At 39.9% G+C, this 22,504-nt stretch overlaps 1 protein-coding gene across 1 annotated transcript; it reads left to right on the top strand.

Annotated features, from left to right (window-relative positions):
* Positions 1–3,262: 3,262 nt before the first annotated feature.
* figla (folliculogenesis specific bHLH transcription factor) lies at positions 3,263–15,930 on the top strand. Its single transcript, XM_073466747.1, has 6 exons — positions 3,263–3,572; positions 5,053–5,199; positions 5,311–5,394; positions 7,782–7,928; positions 14,093–14,152; positions 15,731–15,930. Exons 1-5 carry the CDS (start codon positions 3,372–3,374, stop codon positions 14,108–14,110), a joined length of 597 nt encoding a protein of 198 aa, XP_073322848.1. The 5' UTR covers positions 3,263–3,371; the 3' UTR covers positions 14,111–14,152; positions 15,731–15,930.
* The last annotated feature ends 6,574 nt before the right edge of the window (positions 15,931–22,504 follow it).

The raw sequence follows: 22,504 nt of genomic DNA, 5'->3' as shown, positions 1-22,504 counted from the left end.
ATTATTCCATACCATGGGAATATTTATTCATCAAGCTTAGTTTTCATCTTATCCTTTTCTTTAACGGGCGGTAATGTGTAGTGTGACTGAAGCAGGTAGGCTGATTGTTTGGGATGAATGGAAACCAGCGCAGTGTGAAAAACAACACTTCTTGAAAAGAGACATCTGTGTAGTAAATAAAAAGTGCACAACAGATGAGTAGGTATTGTATGTAGCCCTGCATCAACTCTTCACAATGCATTAGTTGAAAAGATTGCAAATCAAGGAAAGCAGAGTGACAATGACTGCGACCTTAGCCTAGGGTAAAGATAAACCTAAAGATAAAAAATTTCCCTTTGGATATGGGAGAACGAGTAACAGGCAGAGTAACAGGCAGAGCTCAGCGCCCTGAGATTTGTGACGCGACTGGTTGGCCTGCACTGTCATCTGAAAGGAGTGCCTCCTCAACCTCCGTACCAAGGAGGAAACAGCCATGGACAGCAATGAAAAAACAAAAAGTAAGAGCAAACCTACTCAAATAACAAAAATACATCTAAAGAACAGATTTGCTCCACGCTCACATGACCTCACAAGCTCTCCATCCCACGACCTGAAAAACACCTTATCCTCAAAGAACAAGGAAAGATATGAGACCAAATCTAAAAGTAAAGGGCAACAGAGAGAGCTAATGACTGGGCCTCAAACACTGATTGCGGGTGATGGTGCTGTGAAGGAGGTAAGAAGCTTTTGCAGCAAGAAAAACACCAAAGTACTCTGATTTACCAATGATATGGTCTCTGACATCTCAGAAAGAATTTTGGACATTGTTGCTGAACATCCAGCAGCGAAATCTCTCATTTTACACACAGGGACCTCTGATGTTGTGAAGCAACAATCTGTGGTAATGAAACAAGACTTTATTGATCTGCTGAGCAAAGTCAGATCTCTCTGTTTGTCAGTGGCCCTCTACCAACTGTCTGAAGAGGTGATGAGAGATTCAGCAGGTTGTTGATGTTGAACAGATGGCTCAAAGCTACATGTGCCGCTCAATCAGTGAACTTCATTGACAATTTTAACATTTTCTGGGAACGCAGACACCTCTTCAAGGCAGATGGATTTTGCCTTAACAAGTCAGGAGTAAGGTTGTTCACCTCACCTATACAAATAAACTTGCCTTGCCTTACTTGGTGTTATTGTACTATTAAACAAAACCTCAAATGATCAACAGACCCTGGTGCGTTGTCCCAGTTAGTGTGGTTTGTTTGGGCTAGTGTGAGATCTGTCAGTCAAACCCTGGTGATTATGTAAAATCATTTCAGGCAACTTATCAATGCAGGTATTTTGATTTATATGTCAAAGCAATTAAAACTGCTATATTGTATCTCAGCTACTTCTCAATGTCCTTTGAGAAGTGTATGCCAGCAATTCCACATTAATGAGCCCTGAACATACTGAACAGATTAAATCCTGTAACTGAAGTTCTCTTATGTAAATAACAAGATGACTGTCTACCCATATGACCCTTGAGAGTCTACCGCCCATACGGGCTGTTGGAAATGATTGTTTTTGGAAAAGTACTTCAGGTTCAGGTAAGGCAAAGATCATCATCCATGATCATGAAACCAAAACTGACCTCAAAGATGGGATACAAACTCTGCACCAATACAGAATTGAATACTAAACCCATTTAATAAAGATTTAATAAAAGGGTCAGATCAAGGCTGTGGGGTACATAAAGTGAACAAAAGAATTTATTCCATAACAGAGTGTAGAGTATTCATAGAGTAACAGATTTTATACATAAAGGCATAAAGGTGTTGTATAAAGTAACCAAGTCATCCTCAAGAAAAAGTAAAGATATCCTGTTTAAATATTACTTTGGGAAAAGTGAAATCACCCACACGCAATAGTATTTAAGTAAAAGTCTTAAAAGTATCAAAAGTAATTCTCTGGCAATAATATTACTTAAGTATCAAAATGCCTAGAAAAAAGCAAATTACATATAGGCTATATTTAAATGTATGCTGTATGATGATCAGATCCAATATTCAGCCTTTCTCTGATTTTTAGAATAGGTGTTTTGTTTTGCTTTAAAAAAATCTGATTGCCAATGAAATAAATTCATCTTAAAAAATGTGCTGCTTTGGCTCTGATGCAGCAACCTGCAAAGTTACTAGCAACTAAAGTTTTCAGATAAATGTAGTCGAGTAAAAAGTATAATATTTGTCTAGGAAAATTGAGTAATGGAGTGAAAGTATCAAGTGGCAAATAATGGAAAAACAAGTAGGTCAAAATTGTACTTTATTACAACACAGTAAGTGCACTTAGTTACATGAACGGATGATACACAGACATGGAGTGTGCAGTTTTCTGTACAGCAAATAAAACCCACTCAGGTCTTTTGATGTTATTCTGAACTCAGTCATCCTTTCAAGAGTTGCATTTCTATATAATTTATATTAATTAGGTCAGAAATATTTATTTGTTCCATAAGCGAATAAACAAGTGTATTTCTATGTATAAGCATGTTGCAACCATGTTGACTAAAAGCATGGAAATAAAGAAGAAGTAGCTGACTGTAGTTGGCCTATTGAGCCCCAAACAATGTCGCTGGACACAGTATGAGCTTGGAAAAACCATTAAGCTGCAGGTATTCGATATGATTGGTGGTGTGTGAAATATAATCACAGACGAACAATCAATCAAAAATGTTTATTTAGTTTGTTTAGGCATAAAAATCTGTCAATGAAATCAATGAATCAAATCAAATCAAATTAAATCAAATTTTATTTATATAGCCCAAAATCACAATCACATTGCCTCAATGGGCTTTACAGTCTGTACAGTGAACGACATCCTCTGTCCTTAGACCCTCGACAGTTATGAATATCTTTCTCTTCTGATTAAGAGTTCTTCCCTAAAACTACATAGTGCACCTTTAAACTTTTCACATGAAGTTTTTTTTCTTTTTCTTTTCCTGCTTTCATTCTTTCTTTATTCCTTCTCCTACACTGTGTCCTTCAACTTTCCTTATTTCCCTCTCACCATCCATCTGTCTCTGGTGACTGTAGGCCTACCCCATGGTGCAAGTAGCCCACAAAAATCACGTTAATAAGCTTTGTTTTGCAAATGTTGTAGTTGTGCTGCAGGTGACACAGGGAATTAACAGTTTTTGATACAAACAACGATGAGCAGAGGTGCTGTGGCAAGCTGGAGCTGCCTTACCTGTGGGGTCAACTCTTCTTCGCCGGACAGCCTCGCGCTGCTGCAGCGGCCTGATTAAACCCACAGCACAGGTGTGTGACCCCCGGAGCCGCTCGCACTCTCACTGTTATTACACAGCGCAGGAAAATAATGTGACAAGAAGCGAGCGCTCGGCGACTTTAACATAAATGTCACTCGCTGAAATGAAAGTGCCAGAGGAGGAATTAATGAGCGATATCCTGAAGCGACTGACGGGCGAGTCTGCGCTCCCTGTTTACAGCAACATCGAGAAGTTCAGACGGGGGAAGGACGGCAAGTATGTTGTCGCTGAAGACTTCCACGAAACCGTGAAAAAACGAGAACTGGTCAACGCCAAGGAACGACTCAGAGTGAGTGCTGCCTGGAAATGAGATTATCATTTAATTGACAGGAAGAAATGATGGGTATATTGTAGTATGTTCGGCAGGGTCGAGAGGACACGTTCATGTCAAACACCGTTAGCCAACAGTTGGCTCATGGCAGGTAGCAGCTGCTTCCTCTGCCATGAGAAGTGTTGCAGAAACATGTCTGTGATTATATCCCACACACCACCAATCATATCAAATACCTGCAGCACAATGTTTTTTCCAAGCTCATACTGTGTCCAGCTACATTGATTGGGTCTCAATCGGCCAACAACAGTGCAATATGATTATTAAATACACAGCATTTGACCATGCACACTTTTAGGTAAAAAATACAGGCCTAAATCTTGTTTTATGAGTTTTGTATTTGGCAGTAAGCATAGCCCTTTTTTAAATTCAAGGAATTGTAAATGCAGTTTGGCAGTAAGTGGTAGAAAGCAGACTCGATTCTCTCAATCAAACTTGGAAAATGCACATGTCTTGAAGGTACACTATGTAGAAAGATCTTTATGCCTAAATAAATTAAATAATCAAACTCTCTTTGTTTTCATGACTGAATAAACAAACTGGCAACTGCAGATGTAAATTAGCTCCAAGCTAACTCTGTTACAAAGCATCAAATAGAAACATTTATGTTTAAGATTGTACATGGTCCCTCTACAAATAACACAAAACACTTTGTCTCAAAATGTGTTTACTGTTTTCAAATAGTATTAACTGAATTTATCAAATCTGCCTGGGAGGCAGATCTTGGTGTGGAGTTGCCTGAGGTGCTGTGGAGGGAGTGGAGGGAGGGGATGGAGAGGATTGATCAAGGTTCAATTAATGTTCAATTAATGCAAGGTTGCAATTGAACCAGTTCAAAGTTATGCATAGATTACATTATTCTAAAGAACAATTAACAACATTTGTGACACATGCAATATAGCAAAAGGTACTTTAGGCCACACATTCTGGTCTTGTGTTAAGATTTTCCCTTTTTGGCAGGATGTCTTTAGTTGTAAATTCTAAATATTGAACTCAATGCATTGATTGCCTTGTTTGGTTGCTCCGAGGCCTCTCTTACACCGCCACATACTGTACAGCAGACTCTTATGTTTGGTATGTTAGTGACAAAGAGAATGAATCTAAAGAAATGTAAGGCTACCAGTGCTCCTTGTTTTTCTAGATGGGTTAGGGAGCTCATCTCAGGGATACATCTTGAAAGGCTCTGTAGCAACACACGTGGGTTTTGTGAAATATCTGAAAGTATGGGACATTCTTTGTCATATGTCTTGTTTAGGCTGAAACTTTGGTGTATAACTCTCTGTCTGGTATAACTCTCTGTCTGTTTCTGTTGTTGTTGTTTTTGAATGGGGGGCTTGTGTGTTGGGAGTTGGTTTGTAGTTGTCAGTCTGTTTGGTCTGATGATGAAAATCAAATATATAAAAATATATATATAAATATATATGAAACCTCTGTACAGATCAGGAACTTGAACACCATGTTCTCCCGCTTGAAGCGCATGGTGCCACTAATGCGACCAGACCGTAAGCCAAGCAAAGTGGACACACTTAAAGCTGCGACGGAATACATTCGATTGCTTGTTGCAGTTTTGCAGGATACTGACAGCGTAAGTACGGCATTCATCAGAACTTGAATAGAAAGTGTCCTCTGCCAATCCCCAAGGACTGCACGGCAATTTCTTTTGAGGTGGTGATTAGTGTTATTTTCTATTTCTCAGAATGATGGGACTGATTTCCTAAAGAATGCAATCACTTATGGTCAGACTGAAGGCTTGGGCAGTGACCTATGGAGAGGGGATGACGTGAGTATTGTTTTTTTTTTAAATATTGTGCAGTGGAAACAGACAAGGCAACCATGGAGATGACCCCTACATTTCTAGTTTGATATGTGTGAAAAACACAAACAAAGATGATGCTTTGCTTTAGTGGCACATTCAGCCAGCTCCTTCAAATTCCACTTCATTTTTCTTTGTTTCGGCTATATTGCTGAAACAAGTATAACCTATGGGAGAAATACATTCATCAGCATTTGAGAAGAAATCAGGTGTTTTGGTTTGAGAGCAGTGGACTTTGAGATGATCACTGCCACAGCATCTATCAGTCATTCAACCTGATCAGCTGGACTGCCATAGGGAAGAGAGAAAGGGAACTGAGATAAGATCCATGTTAATCCACCTTGTATTACTTTCTATACACATATCGACTGCAGCAGGGCTCTGCAACACAAATGTTAAGTCTCGGCTGTACATCAAAATCATTGGATTTAAAACGTAATTATGTGTAAAATGATCCACCAGTCAAGTTATTATAATTTGTGCACATTAGTCGGACATCAAGCTATCACTTTCATTGTTCGTCTGTCTTTAGTCGTGTCACAGAATGTCCCGCCACAACAATATCTGATGGGTAACACTTCACATTGAAAGCTATAAACAGTGAATAATCTGAATCTGTAAAGTAACTAGTAACTAAATGTATCAAATAAATGAAGTGGAGAGGAAGAGTAAAGTAGCAGAAAATGGAAATACTCAAGTCAAGTTCCCTTTCAAAATTGTATTTAAATACAGTGCTTGAGTAATTTGTATCGTAAGAGGATTTTAGTCCCCTTGATTTCTAATAATTGGTATCGGCTCTGAAAAAGCCATATTGGTCGACCCCTATTAAGTACAGGAAATCTCACCCAAGAGATCAGGATCTGTATCCTATTTGGAACATTGTTATACTCTACACTTATTATTTTTTCACTAAGTTCACTTAATATTTCACTTTTTTTATGGTTTTGAGTTGCCACTGTTTGGCTTATTCACCGGAGTGATAAAGGTCTGAAAACATTTGCTGACTTGTAGATAAATAATCACTTTCCATCTTTTATGGAGCTGAAAGAAACATACTCCCTTCAACAAGGCAATTTTTTCCATTAATTGCAGGTCAGACATTTTAAGAATATTTCCAAACATTTTGAAAGCTTACCCAAAGGAGGAAGGAAAGCATAAAAAGCATAAAAGAAGGAATTCTTTTTGCTGTGGAGGGAGGGGATAGAGAGGATCGATCAAGGTTGAATTAATGCAAGGTCGCAATTAAACCAGTTCAAGTTATGCATGGATTACATTATTCACACACAAAATGTGTCCTAATGTTACTGATATTTGTGACAGATGCAATGTAGCAAAAGATACTCCGGGCCACAAGGTCTGGTCTTGTGTTAAGATTGTCCCTTTTTGGCAGGATATCTTAGTTGTGTTTGGTTAGGTTTAAAAAAAACATTGTTTGGGTTAAAATTTACCCTTTCACAACTTGTTTCAAAGGGTAACTTGTTCGTATTTTTACCTTTCTGTCTTTTACCTGAATTACTTAAAACAAGGCAAGTTTATTTGTATAGCACAATTCAGACACAAGGCAACTCAAAGTGCTTTACAGGGGCATAAAATTACATTAAAAGACATTATTAAAAACAGGTAGGAGGACATCAAGAAACAAAACATTAAAACAAATTAAAAATAGGAAAATAAGCTAGAATATAATGGGTTTAAAAGAGACAAGACTAAAGAATAGAAGTCACAGTGCAATTCAAAGCCTTGAAATTGCCTAATTGAAAGTGGCAAACAGAAAGGTCTTCAGCCTTGATTTAAAAGAGGTGAGAGTTGGAGCAGACCTGCAGGTTTCTGGGAGATTGTTCCAGATATGTGGTGCATAATAACTGAATGCTGCTTCTCCATGTTTACTTTTGACTCTAGGGACTGAAAGCAGACCTGTACCTGACGACCTCAGAGGTCTGGCTGGTTCATAACTTAGCAGCAGAACAGAAATGTATTTTGGCCATTAACCATTCAATGCTTTAAAAACCAACAGCAGGATTTTGAAATCTATTCTTTGACAGACAGGAAACCAGTGTAAAGATCTAAAAACTGGAGTGATGTGATCTACTTTTTTGGTCCTTGTCAGGACTCGAGCAGCAGCGTTCGGTGGTGCATGTCAACTGACCCAAAGTTTCCCAGCAGCAACTTGCATTGTAACAGGATGATCAATGTTATTCACTTCACCCGTCAGTCCTTTTAATGTTTAGGCTGATCCATGTATATTTTTAAGTCATTGTAACTGTCGTGGATTCACTTTTTAAGTGATAATCATATAATTTGATAGTGGAAGGATATATTTTGATATATTTTTCTTGCATGCTTTTTCCTGACAGTTGCTGAACATGTCAGAGATGGAAGATGAATTCACTTTGCCTCCAGAACCGGTAACAGAGGACGGAGATATGACCAGACTGGTGTTGCAACACTGTTTGATGCCTGCATACCAGTTCATCATCCAAGTAGCACCTGATCAGACCTCAGTAAGTCATTTAACTTTCTGAATATTGAGTCTAATTTTATGCTTGGTGCTTTTCAGCTACGTTTCTGCTAAATTTCTGGCACTGTCCAGCCAGCTGACATAGTGCAGCAATTATGAAGATGCACATTCCCAGTCAGTCTCAGAAAAAGAAAAGCCTCAGTCATGGATCAGAAAGAGAAAATCAATACACATGTTATGGCTATATATTTTTCAACAGTTCAACAGTTTTTACACTTTGTTTGTGCATAATGTTTTTGTTGTTGTTGTCAAAGGCAACAACATATGACTCAAGACAGATAAGTAACAGGAGACAGCATGTAAAAAAAACAACAAAATAATAATGTAAAACAGTATTAAATTGAACATAAAGGAGGAGAAAAAGAAGAATATTTGTAGGTTTTGATGTATTTCAGGTGGGTCTTTCAGTCTGGGTTTGGTTTAGTAACATTCATTTTCTGTTCATACATAAACACACACACAGCCCCCCAAATACACATACATATAAAATATAATATACATATACATATATCTGCCTTTTTTCCTCCATCCACAACATTCTCATAAACAACATTGAATGGGATTCTATAACAGCCATACTTGATCAGATCTCTATCTAAGGCAGAACTTTTTGTTAAATGTTGAGATCAAAGTGATTCTGAATTGCAGATAATGGGATGCTGCAGGAGGAGAACACAACAACAGGAATGTTTTCACAATAACATACAGTCCAGCACAAAAGCCCTGTAATGCTGCAGTTTTGAAGCTTATAATGTTCAGTGCTTCAAAATAGTGGGTGATTCAGCTCTGGTTATTTTAGAGCACTCACACTTGGCCTGTTTGCTCCATATCGTGCTGAAGCACGATAGTCCCTTCTCCCCAGTCCCTCGCTGGCCTGCACTCACATTTTTCCGGCCGCAACCAGGCCTGAGCACGATTACCTCTTGTACATACATCATCACGTCGTAGCCTGGTCGCAGCACAGTACTAACTTTTTTGTGGCTTATTTTGTGTCATTTTGGTCATAGACTGCCCTCACACATTCCTGGATTTCTTGATTATGCAAGGCGGTGTAATCGCATGATTATACTTTATGTCCAAGTTGCGCACCCGTGCTTGTGCTCCTGCATGAGCAACCATACCATGCCGAAGCACACCTCTTCTAACCGTGCCAGGGCCAAGAAAGTGTACCATGTTTGAGCACTGTATGGAGTGCTCACACTTGTCAAACAAAGTGGGCTTCAGGGGTCAATCTAGCTTGGGCATGGTACGGATTGCCTAGTGTGAGTGCGCCCTTAATCTGTTTTGCCATAATGGTTTGCCTGACTGTACTATATGTAGAGTTTCTGTCCACCACCTTCAAGTACAGTTGGGTGGGAGATGAGAGAAATGCACAATATGAAAAGCTGGAAGCTGGGGCGATATCTCTGATTCTCCTGTATCATTTTTGGTCATTTGTTTGTAACCTCTCCATAATGAGCCCAACAGTGTTCTTGGACTGCAATGCTAAACCAGTAGATGGCTTTTTAAAACCTGGTGCCTACATTACCCACAATGCAACTTAGCCACTTAGTGACATTACTGGAGGCAATTTATCAGATTACATTCAGCTCCTTGGAGCCACAAACGGCTTTATACTACATAGTTTTAGAGCCCATCAGATATGTTGGTTGGCTGATATTGGCCTATTACAGATAAATCGTATCGGCGTGTATGGTGATATCGGCCGATATGAAAACTTTTTGGCTTTTTAAAGAAATTTGTGCAAAAGATGATGCTTGGGGTAATTTATAATCATTAATTTTGAAGTGAAGACACTAAAGTTTATTGTTAGACCGTCAAATATGCTGCCTCCATTATGTATTTATGTATTTATGTACAAGTGTTTGATGATCACTTTTAAGGGATCACTGCTGTGTCTATCAGATGATATATCTGCATTGGTGCCAAAAACTACATATCGGTCAGGCTCTACTTTGTTCAGATATGCATTAGTACTCTACTACTAAGAACTGTAAACACATTTAAATGTGTAAAATCGGTGGAGTTAACCTTTTGAAGTGAATTTATTGTAAGGGCATCAGTAAATGGAGACAAAGTGGCTGAGGCAGAGAGCAGGAGTCACGGTGAGGAATAGCAGGAATCTTCTTGAAGCTGGGTTTATGAATGGGGAAGAATGGCGTGCACTGGCCAGGAGTAGCAGGTGGTTGAGGTTGGAGAGCGGGCAAGCAGCAGGCAGGCAGATGAGTTTGATCCTGAAAATAAACACAAGGATAAGTAACTGAAAATCACTTTATCTCAAAACACGAGGACAGCCCTGAAATGTCTGCTACCCCTGTAGCTGAGATGATAATCTGACAAAGAGCAGATGAAGAGCCAGAGATACACTGCATGCTGATGAGTTTGATGGAAGGCATGTATATAATCAGTGGGTGATCAGGAGCCAGGAGAGCCAAGGACAGTGCGCCACACACACGTCACACAAACGACACAAGAGAGACAAAGGGAGACTGAGAGGGGAGTGTGCTGTATTGTAGGCAACTGGACTTGTTTCAGTTTCCTGAAGACATTTCACCTCTCATCAAGCTTCTTCAGTTCTGACTCACTGGTAGGGAGTTGCTGGCTTTAAACCCTGTGTGTGAGTGTCCTTACAGAGTCGTTAGGGCCACTTGTAGGTCGTTGACCCCACCGTCCTTCATGTAGGTTGCAAAGGCTAGGTGAGCGCAGGTGTGAATGGTTGTTAAGCTGTCTGGGGAGAGAACTCAGAACAGCATTGTAGGTGGGAGATAAGTAATGTCATAGGCCACCTCCTCTGTTCAAAGATGGTCGTTCAAGTTTGATATAGATGGATTCTTTTTCTCTCTCAAACCGTCTGTCTTCTCTGGCCAAGATGTTTACATTGTTGTCCTTGAAGGAATGATATGTTTTCTGGACCTTATATACGACCTTATATATATATATATATATATGTATATATATATATATATATACGGAATATGATGTTTATTGTAGATCCTCCTGAGTTTCTCTGATATTCCTGTGACATAGGGAATGACGATGTTGTTACGTTTTTTCGTCTCTTCCTCTCTGTCTGCTCTGGATCTTTTTGAGGTTTTGACAAAGGTCCAGTTTGGGTAGCCACAGGTTTTAAGTGCTCCCCTGATGTGCTTCTGTTCCTTCTCCTTCCCCTCTTTCTTTGTGGGCACGGTCTCAGCCCGATGGTTTAGAGTTCTGATGACCCCCAGCTTGTGCTCCAGTGGGTGATGAGAGTCGAACAGCAAGTACTGATCTGTGTGTGTAGGTTTTCTGCACACCTCGATATTGAGGCTTTTATCTTCTTCAGTGTGTACTGCACAGTCAAAGAAGGGCAGAGTGTCTCCCCTGACATCTTCCTGTGTGAACTTGATGTTATTGTCCACATGTTTTGTGAAGGTTTCCACTTCCCTTGTTCTTTTTTACCCAGTTATAGTAACCTTCACTGTACTGGAAGAAGGTGGTCATCAGACAGAGGTCAAGTAAGGTACAATTGTGGTCTGGGGTGAAGTTGGTCCTGCTGGACAAAGTGCTGTCCTGTAGCAGGAGTTTCTTCACCACCTTTACAGCTTCTTGGGTGGGAATGCATGTATAAAGTGAGGTGACATCATAAGAAACCATTTTTTGGAGTCTAGTGTAATATCTCTCGCCCTATTGGCGAAATCCTGTGAGTTTTTGATGTGGTGTTGAGTGTTACTGACCAAAGGAGCAAGGATACTGGTTAAGTGCTTGGATATGTTATAGGTAACTGAGTTGATGCTGCTGCTGCTGATGGATCTGAGTGGTGCTCCTTCCTTGTGTCAGTGGTTAAATCCAAACATTACAGACACTTTAAAGCAACTCACTTAGAACAGAAGCTGTCACCTGGAGAAATAAGGACATGAGCAACACAGTACATCCGTACATACAAGAAAAACTTGTCCAACAGAGCTCAGCCAACAGGAGAAGGATGTCAGACCTATCATCAAACTGGAATGACCGTCTTTGAACGGAGGAGGTGGCCTACAACATTACTTATCTCCCACCTACAATGCTGTACCGAGTTCCCTCCCCAAACAGCTTAACAACCATTCACATCTGGGCTCACCCAGCCCTCATATCCCACATTAAGGTCGGTTGGGTCAACGACTCACACGTGACCTTAATGACTCTGTAAGGACACTCCCACACAGGGTTTAAATCCTGCAGCTCCCCTACAGTTAGTCAGAACTGAAGAAGCCTCTTGGATGAGAGGTGAAGCGCCTTCAAGAAACTGAAACAAGTCCAGTTGCCTACGATATAACACTTAGAATTACCCTGACCTGGATGACTGAGAACCTACATTATCATGACATTTAGTTGATATGCTAAGTTAATGCAAAATCAGTTCATCCAATCTCTCGAAAATGAGACAGGCAGCATTCATATAAAGGTCTAAAGACAGACCCTTCAAACAATAAACAATCAGACATATGTGAAATAAAATGATATGGCAGGAATACAATACAATCAGCAATCAACACTTCTTTCTTTGATTGAAACATCTGAGACATTCAAAGCATCCTAACAAGTACCTCCTTATCTGATTAGATAATTCAAGCTGAATCAGTTGTTTGTCTCAGTCCTTACACCCGTACCATTATGCTATTCACAGAATTATCGTGATGTGCTGCAGGTTCAGAATCAGAATCAGAATCAGAATTCCTTTATTTGTCCCGCAAATGGGGAAATTTCTTAGTCACAGCAGCCAAAAGACAGTATCACACTTAAACAATAATAAAAAGTAAAAAATAAACAATATAATAAGAGATAAGAAATAGAATTAACTCGTATATACATAGTATTTACAATATGAACTTGGTATTTACAATATGACATAGTATTTATAATATGAACAGTGTAAGTATAAACAGTTTGGTATTTTTATTTACAAACAATAAATAATAAATATGGGTATTAAAAATTGTCCAATTAGTGCAAACCAGAAAGTGTGTGGATATGTGTAGAGTTTTGTATTGCACAGTGCACATGTGAGGTCTACTGGGAGCAGTGCTGGTTGTACAGTCTAACAGCAGCAGGAAGGAAGGACCTGCGATACCTCTCCTTCACACACTTGGGGTGTATCAGCCTGTCGCTGAAGGAGCTGACCAGTGTGGTGATAGTGACCTGCAGGGGGTGGGACTCCTTCACCAGCAGCGATGACAGCTTGTCCATCATCCTGCTCTCTCCCACCACCTGCACTGGGTCAAGAGGGCATCCCAGGATGGAGCTGGCCTTCTTGATAAGTTTATCAAGTCTCTTCTTATCTGCTGCGAGATGCTGCTGCTCCAGCAGACTACTCCATAGAAAATGGCTGATGCCACCACAGAGTCATAGAAAGTTGTCAGGAGTGCCCCCTGCACCCCAAAGGACCTGAGCTCCCTCAGCAGATGGAGTCTGCTCTGACCTTTCTTGTATGTTGCTGCAGTGTGATCAGTCCAGTCCAGTTTATTGTTCAGGTGAACTCCCAGGTACTTGTAAGACGTCACCATCTCAATGTCCGTTCCCAGGATATTCACCCGTGTGCAGGGTTGTTTGCGCCTGCGGAAATCCACCACCAGCTCTTTGGTCTTCCCGGCGTTGAGCTGGAGGTGGTTCCGCTGGCACCAGTCCACAAAGTCCTTAATAAGTTCTCTGTAGGCTCTGTCGTCCCCGTCCCTGATGAGGCCGACGATAGCAGAGTCATCAGAGAACTTTTGTAGATGGCTGTGGGGTGTTTGGTGGGAGAAATCAGCAGTGTACAGGGTGAACAGGAAAGGGGCCAGGACTGTTCCCTGTGGGGCCCCCGTACTGCAGACGACTGTGTCCGACACACAGTCCCGAGTCCTCACATACTGTGGCCGGTTGGTGAGGTAATCGAGGATCCAGGTCGTGAGGTGTTGGTCCACCCCCGTGAGCTCCAGCTTGTCCCCCAAAAGCGCAGGCTGTATGGTGTTGAAAGCTGTCTTGGATAAAGAAATATGTCTAAAGTGGAAAGTTGAAGCTTTTGTATAAGAGATGTCCCTGAGTAACTTAAACATGTTTTTAATGATTATTTGCACTACTTTATTTTAAAGCCTTAGCCAGGAAAAATAACACTATAAGAGTGCTTATGTCTTTACCTTCTTAATTCAACAGGTTTCTCAACCCTTCTGAGTGATGTTTAAAGCAGATGGACCAGTAGTGGAAACCTGCCAGGTTGGTTTTTAATACATGAATATCAAATCAGTTATCAGAGGCACATGCTCAGTTAAAGTCAGATTTCCTAATTTTTGGTATGATTTCAATAAACTAACACTGAAGCATATAAATGATTGTATCATGACACATTCTGTAAATATCAGGCAGGTTAGATCAGGGGTTATAATACCATGAATATTGTAATTATTGTTGATGCATATAATTATTATTATTGTGGAGTATACAAATGTTGCCCCCATGTGGTCTGAAAGACGATTGAGAATTTGAATTAATTTTTCACTTGACAGTGCAAAGTCAGCACAGGACTTCCTCATGGAAGACAAAGGCTGCATCCAATTTCCCAGACTTCACCTTACTTGCAGACTAGCGGACTTTGCGGGCGTGTTCTCGGGAAGTCTGCAAGTCTTTAGGGCTTTTCAAAGTTTACATTTCATTCAGCCCGCAGGGGCCCCCAAGTGGTCTTTCTGCAGACTTTCAGAGAGTCCACTTGGGGAGTGGACTTCACCAGACTTCACTGATTTACTTTACCACAATTCATTGCGATGTGGACATAATGTTGTAGAACTCATTGTGAATGTGTATGTTACTTGAATAGTGTATGCTAGGAATAATATATAATCACATTATAATAGAGAAATATGTAAAAGTAAAGATTATAGAGTAAATCTAAATGATTTTATTATTATAGTCTTCAGGCCTGTCTATCAGTGGCTTATATTTGCCGTGCGGTCTCACACACTCCCAGGCTTGACGCGATGACAGTGAACACATCACGGTATGTACAACTGAAGTCCACGAGGGCTCAGTCTGCAAGTCCAGAGGGTGGACATCTGGATGCAGCCAAGGTGACATGTCCAGTAGGAAAATCACAGGTGTAATTAATCAAAGTAATGATGGCTGAATTCCATTTTGCTGCTTCAGTTTCAGGGTCCTGGTCCTGCTGGATCATTGTCAGACTGTCACTTGAATAGACCAGAGCCATCTTGAATGTTGTTAGTACTTTTAACATCTTTTCTTACTATGACAAGTCAAAATGGCTGCTGTGATATTGTGTCCTTTCAGTGCACTAAATAATTCAGTTTTCCAATCACAGTAAATGTTGCAATGTTAATTGGCCTATTCAATGTTAAAACCCTTCTATCATCCTGCTACCGCTACACTGACCCTGTACACCAGTACACTGACATTGATGTTTAAAGTTATTCTGGCTGATTAGACATCTGCTGGTGGTTTACTGAAGTCACTGAACTCTTACATATTGAAGTAATTACCCCTCTCTGGCTTTTTCATGCTTATTCTTTAACAGCACTGGAACAAAGTAGAACAGATTTTTGAATAATAATTTCCTACAGATATGAAATGCATTGTTACAGTGCCCTCTTCTGGTTGAATGTTTGAAATCTGCATCACTGTTAGGTGGTATCAGCAGTGTGCACTGATGCCTCCGTGATGAGAACTTACAGGGATATCAGGGTGCACTGAGAACAGTCGCATCAGTGCAGTCGCTGAATCACTGAATTTAGTATTTGTTTTAAGAGAACTGTGTGTTTTTTAAAGTAATTCTTTCTTTTTCAGGGACCTGTTGCTTTGAAGAAAGGATTTTTCTCGAAGAATATGCAATTTTATTTCTTATTTAATTTAGCTTTTGAAATTAAAATTTTGTTTGAGTAAATATGAATGTGTTTTTATTTTTGTTTTACAAACTGTATCCTTGGCAGTCCTTAAATAAAATGTACAAAACAGCTTCTGTTTTTTAAAATTTCTACTTGAAAGGATTTGTTGTCTCCTGTAATAATTCAACTTTACGACTCTACAATACAACACTTTATGGTACCAGTACTTGATAAATATTAAATGAAAATGATAAGCTTTCGTGAATTCTCATTTGAAGGGAGAAACTTGCACCAAGATGACCGAGACTTTCTGGCTCTCATAAAGTTAATTTGTCCATATAATTGAATGCTGTGTTTGAATGTTTCATAATGCTAAAGCTTTCATTTTCTCAATAGGTGGTTGTTGCTGCTTCTCACTTCATCAGGTATCACAGAATGTGTCAGAACAACAGAACATTTATTTTCCAAACTGCACAAATGCTACCGAAAAACATATTTCTCTCTCATTTTCACCTAATCTCCTGGTTAGACATCCATGGTATGATACAAGGTCTTGCAGCTAGGGTCACAGGTGGAGGAGAGGCAGTTATGATGAGCGATTGAGAAATCAGCCTGCACAACAACTACTCTGTCAGAGGTGGCATTCCCTGATGATAAATCTCGGAAGATGGTCCAAAACAACAGTTATAATACGGAGATAGATACAGTAAACTTCTGGTCTCTCTGGTAAACTCTCAAGTCTGTCAAGTCTTGCCTATTTGAGATTAAAGTTCCCCACCTTAAAATTAGACTCTGGATTTAAAAGATGGCAGAAATATCAATCAAATTCATCTATCACTAAAGATAACTAAAGATGTTTGAACAGTTAAGAAATAGATTTAAATTTGTATAATATAAGCTTCTTACTGAAACACCGTATCTGGGAAACTCAGAAAGTCAGACTCTGTCATTGGACAATATTTTGTTAGAATTCAAAATGGTCCGAAGACAACAACAAAATTATGGAAAATTTTCTAATATGACACACATAAACACTCCATATTAAACACAACCGCTAAAAGGTTTTTGGTGGAACATATTAGATTTAATATTAATAAATATTACTGATAAAAACATTTCTGACTCCACATTGTATCAAAAATTAACTGTTTTGATCTTGCTCTATGAAGAACTTATGGCTGCATGTTTGTATGAAAGGTACTATATACTGTAAAGTTCAGCCCAGTACTTTTTTTACCTATACTGCTTGCATCTGCCACGAAAGCAGTAGCACATAACTGGCAAGAGAAGGGACCTCCATCCCAATTTTACTCGGTGGAAAAAATCTCTTTGTTGTTGCAACTACAAGACAAACTTTACAGGTCAATTTGTTTGGAAGTATAAAAGAAGAGTGGTTCTAGACTGGCTTACCTGGGGGGGGACAGGTGGAGTAGTGGGTGGAGTCATCACTGGTAGTCTTAATATTATTAACTTTTTTGCGGTCATTTTTGTTAATTTACTGTAATCTTCTGCAAAATCATGATGTTTGGTTTATCTGAAGGATATTTATGTATTTCCTTTTTTCTTTTTTATATTACTGCATATACGACCTCAGGAACAAAGATGCAGAGGAAGGGAAGTGGGGGAAGGATTTAATGGGTGTGCAGGAGAGTGGGCTTGACTCGGTGAATAGGACATATCCATGGCACTGCAGCACATATAACATATATGGAAAGAATATTAACAAGACGAGCGAATGCTAGAGGTTGGTAGAGTAAAGATACAGAACATCTTTATGTATGGGCTGAACTATAGGGTACATCAGGGTTCTTCATTATGTTCTGAAGAAAGATTGATGTAAATATTCTATATTGAAAACTTTGGTACCCAATAAACAAGCTGCAAATAATAAAGAAGCTTTAATTTCATCATACTATTACCACCTACCGTTACAACTGGGATATTCAATGAGAAATGTAATGACCCATTTTTAATTGCTGTTTTTTTCCAATCCATTACATAATCTGTGACAGATGTAAAGATTATTATTATAATTAATAGCTGTTTTCATAGCACCTTTTAGTACAACGTGCTGTATATACAACCAATCAAACAATGAGAAAGTCACAAGAAAAGCAGGTATTGCAGCTGCAAAAGCAAACATAGATATAGAAAGCAGAAAGTGTAACACGGGGAGACAAATATAAGGATTGGATTATGCCAGACAAGCTGTTTGGAAACATTTTATGTTTAATTTCAGGTTGTTTTTTGAATGTTTTAAAATGAGTATCAATTTACTTCAGTTGTTCAGGAGAATGCTGCAATGCTGTTTTTCTGTGACGCTCCAGAAACTTCACCTGACTTTCCAGTGGCATTGGGGTGAGTAGATAATGACTGCATTTTCATTTTTGGGTGAATTTTTTATTTTAACTTTGAGATCAGAAGCACGTTCAGCCAAAATTATGAATCAAATTGAGTTTTTACATTCTCATTATGCAGAATGTTGCATATGTTGTCTGATTGGATTAGTGCTAATGATGCATTAAAGGTGTATTATGAAATATCTGTAGAAGAATTCCAGTTAAAACAAACAAAAAAAATAACTTGTCAACAGAATGTGAAAAAAAGTGAGTCAAGCTACCAGCCTGCAGAGACTCAAGTCAGTTTAAGGCCACTAGCTGCACAGCTAACTGAGCTAACAAGCTAATGGCAGCTAGCTACAGCCACAGAAAGCTACAGGAAAAAGTACAGTCAGGAATCCTTAGTGGTTCCTCTGCTCACATGCGTTCACCCTATTAGTTTGACCTTTGTCAATTCTTACACATTATTACTTCCACTTCCTGTATATTTTGAATGTCAAATCTTTATTTGCAAAGTAAAACCTAGTAAGCACAGCTGTAAAAATGCAGTGGAGTAATAATAATCCTCACATCTCACAGCGTGCAGACTCTTCTCCATGTGACCAGCAGGTGGCGCCTGTCTGCTGTCACATAATCTGTCTGATCTGAACACGGCCTTGCAAACTAAACGTTTTAGCAGACAGCGTTAGAGATCCTCCCGGGCTGCACGTAAGCGTTACAAACAACACCCAGGAGCAGAGCTCAGATTGATGCCTCGTGTAGCTGCATGAGTGGGAGCCTCTGGGTGTCAGACTGGGGACAGGCGTGGCAGTGGGCTGGTCCAGGCGCACTGAGCGATGAACAACATCAGGGTGTATTGACTTGGTGCGAGCTGAGGCCCTGACACAGTCTGACAAAAGAAGACAGAGTCACTGTGATTTAAACACGTCTGCTCACCCTGAGGACGGCGGAGGGCTGTGGGTGTGCCGCACCCACTCAGAGGACGCGGTCCTGAGGATGCACTGAGGTGAGTGGACCGCCTGATCGTGTCTGTGTTCAGATGAGGTGAACAGGGCTTTCATGGTGAAATGGCTGGGCGTAGTACAGGTCCTCCCTGACGCGTGCATGATTGGTGTGTGCGCATTTCACTGGTGATGTCTCAGTGTGACACGGCTCTGTCCTCACTGCCTGATGTTTACCGTGTTATTGCCTATCATCCCGGATAAACACTGAAAATCTGCGCAGCATCTCCTCCGTGTTGCTTTTATTTCCTCATTGCGTGCGTGCACACATAAAGGCTCATGATGGGTCACAGTGAGGCTGCAAGTGTGTGATGGCAGAGCCTTGTTCATCTCGCTCATTAACGAGCCAGTGGTGGTTTTGTGTTGTTTAACCGGTCTGTTCCGGATTGAGGAGAGCCGCGCAGTGCCGTGTGTGTCGCTGCTGGCCTCTGCTTTTTAGCGGGTGGCCATTAGCGGATCCTCCGCTCTGCTGGTGCTGAGGCTGCGGCGCGTGTGTTGCTAGGCAGCCATGCAGAGCGCGAGGAGCGAGCGGATGGATGAACGGAGGATGCGGGAGACCAAAAAAAAAAAAAAAACAACAACAGGAAAAAAAAACCCGTGCATTCATGTAGAAATATGGTACCGTAGATACACAACATGGTGCCCTGCCGCTCTGGTCGATGGGCCTGTCCTCTCTGTCCTCTGGGAGCGGAGTATGTAGATTTGTATCTCCCACAGCACAATGGCAGACACATTGAACCTCTGTGTAGCTTCATCTGAGCCACAGCAATGTAGAAGTTCATGTGAAAGTCAGTGTGTTAGTGGAAGATGTAAGGTGTTAAATTACTGGAAAGCTTATCCGACATAAAACAAACCTTTGGTGATGTTTAGATGTGAGGTTATATATTGTAACATTCAATTTAATCCACATTACAAGAAGCTGACATTTTATGATAAAGGTAAAGACAAAATAGCATCGTAATGAATCTTTGCTACAGACCCCATCATGATTTTATTAGGTTTCTCAATTAGAAAATATTAATTGTGATGCAAATTTAATCATTCCTATTTCTCAATGATGATTCATCACTGAAAGTGCTGAGGACATTAGGGCTCAGCTGAAAGAGTCTTTTAAACAGGCAGTGATTGGAGGACCATATGAGGTCAATGTAGATATTTACAGTGGGGGGAAACTTGCATAATGTTATGTTTACATTTCATAGACAGTTCATAGGATATTAAGACAAATTAAGCTTGTAAAAAGTGATAGGGACATAAAATATTTTATCACGGATGACAGTAATCGTGAATTGAGATAATATCCGAGTGAACATCCTCACCTGGTGACTTGAAAAAGCTATTTAGTTAATTTACGTACAATCCTGTATTGGCTTCCTGATTTATTTTGACCCGCCTCAGCCTGTCACCACGGCTGAAGGGATGGCTTGGATACTGTGTCCCCCACAAACACAAGTTAAATCGGATGTGTCTTGAGAACAACAGGGAGATGAGGTTACCACCATTTATTAATCCTTTATTTGTGCAAGAAGATCTCATGAATCATGATTTGTTTTCATTTCAAAAGATGTATATCCTATCTGTGATGCAATAAAGATATTTGTTTCAAATTGTAAGGTTAAAGTGATTCCAGTATGATTTAGTGCATTTTTTTTGTTTCTATTTTAAAGTTTTAAGAATATTTGATGAAAAACGTGAATAGCAGTTATGTTGGACAGGATAATTGTGATATGAACTCTTCACATCGTCGTATGCCTAATTTTTTAAAATTACTTTTACATTAGGGGAGAAATAATCCAGTATGGAAAAGAAATTACTTCAACAAAATGTGTTCCTCTACCTCTACGTCGTTCATGCGTTAATGCTTTCTCATCTTGTTTATGCAGCATTTCTGCAAAGAACTCAGCCTGCTAGATGTGTAGAGTTAATGAGTCCATTAATTAGCAGATTGAATCCAGCAAATTTCCTCTTGAACGTTATGAATATTATCTTATTAATATGCAATAATGATTTAGTTTAGCGAGGCTTAACGTCAGCCTGTGGTAGGCAGGACTATTAGAAAGAATGGTATGTGTGAAGATGTGTTATGTTCAATAAAAATGCGGTAGCTGCATGCAGTCCAGAGGTGATCATGGTTCGATGAGGACTTTCTCATTACTTTTCAAATAAGCGAATATGTGACTAGGCATTGGATAATAGGAACATCCGATTGATTGTTTTTGTGGGGGATACAATGTGCGGGCCATGGTGACTGGCTTAAGCATTTCAAAATAAAACAGGAAACCAATAAATGACTGTATGTCAGTGAGATAGACAGCTTTTTCAAGTCATTCATGTGAGGATATTCACGATTATCCCGATTACGAAAATTCACCTAGATCAACTTATAGTGTTTTTTATTCGATCTGCACTCAAATCTTTAATTGTCCCATCCCTATGTTTATTATAAAAAAGATTTTCTAATGTCAAATAATTTCAAAATGGTTTTCATCTTATTTTGAGAAACTGGTAGTAAAGGTACCGGTTTGTTAAAAACAAGCAGCTGGTTTGGATCCATTATGACATAAACCTAATGAAAGCAAAGCCAGAGGAAATCAATCCAGAGCTACTTAGGTAATATTATCCCTATCTGACTCTCTGCTGCTGGATGTCAGAGCTCAGACACAGACCTCCTAAAACCTCCTGAGAATTTTTGAAACAAAAGTGAGGTGATGATGCATCATGGTCAGCCATCACAGTGCGACTGAGGATAAGAAGGAGGAGGAGCAGGCAGGGCTGGTGTGGGCCAGCAGCCAGATCTCTACGTCTCCCCTCAGTCATTAGGAGCCTCCCTGGAGAGAGAGGCTTTCTGTCTGCTGCCTGTCAGCAGCTGGGCCCCCTCTTCCCCCAGAGAGAGAGTCGGATGCACTGTGAACCGAGCTCTATTGTGAGAGAGGAAGGGAAAGCTGCTGCCTCACATGATGGCTTTTATAGACTGACTGCTGCTTATAATCGTAAAATAAGCAACCTGTTAAAAATACATTTGGATTATAACCCAGATATTATATATGAGCTTGTGATTGCTTCAAACCACCTTAGGAGTAGTTTTGTTTATCAAAACATAGTTGTTATGATCTGGGAACATAATGCTCGTATGTTTATGGAGATTAGTTGATAGTTTAGTAAATGGCTGATGGTTTTTCGGAGAGCTGATGTAATGTTTCAGGGGCCTGACGTTGGCAGGATAAAGTGCACATTTTATCCAGAAACTCCATTAAAGGTTTAGTCATCTGTCCGAGTTTCTCCTGTGCAGTGTGATGAGATTCAGTAATGCACGGTCATCTGATTTAACTTCCTTTTGTGCTATTGAAGAGAGCATCTTTAAAGCTCGCCCTGGATGTTAGAGACTGAGGATGCGTG

The sequence above is a fragment of the Pagrus major genome, chromosome 5 (assembly GCF_040436345.1).
Source record: "Pagrus major chromosome 5, Pma_NU_1.0".
In the NCBI taxonomy this organism is placed as follows: domain Eukaryota; kingdom Metazoa; phylum Chordata; class Actinopteri; order Spariformes; family Sparidae; genus Pagrus; species Pagrus major.
This window is presented reverse-complemented; position numbering and strand designations above follow the sequence as displayed.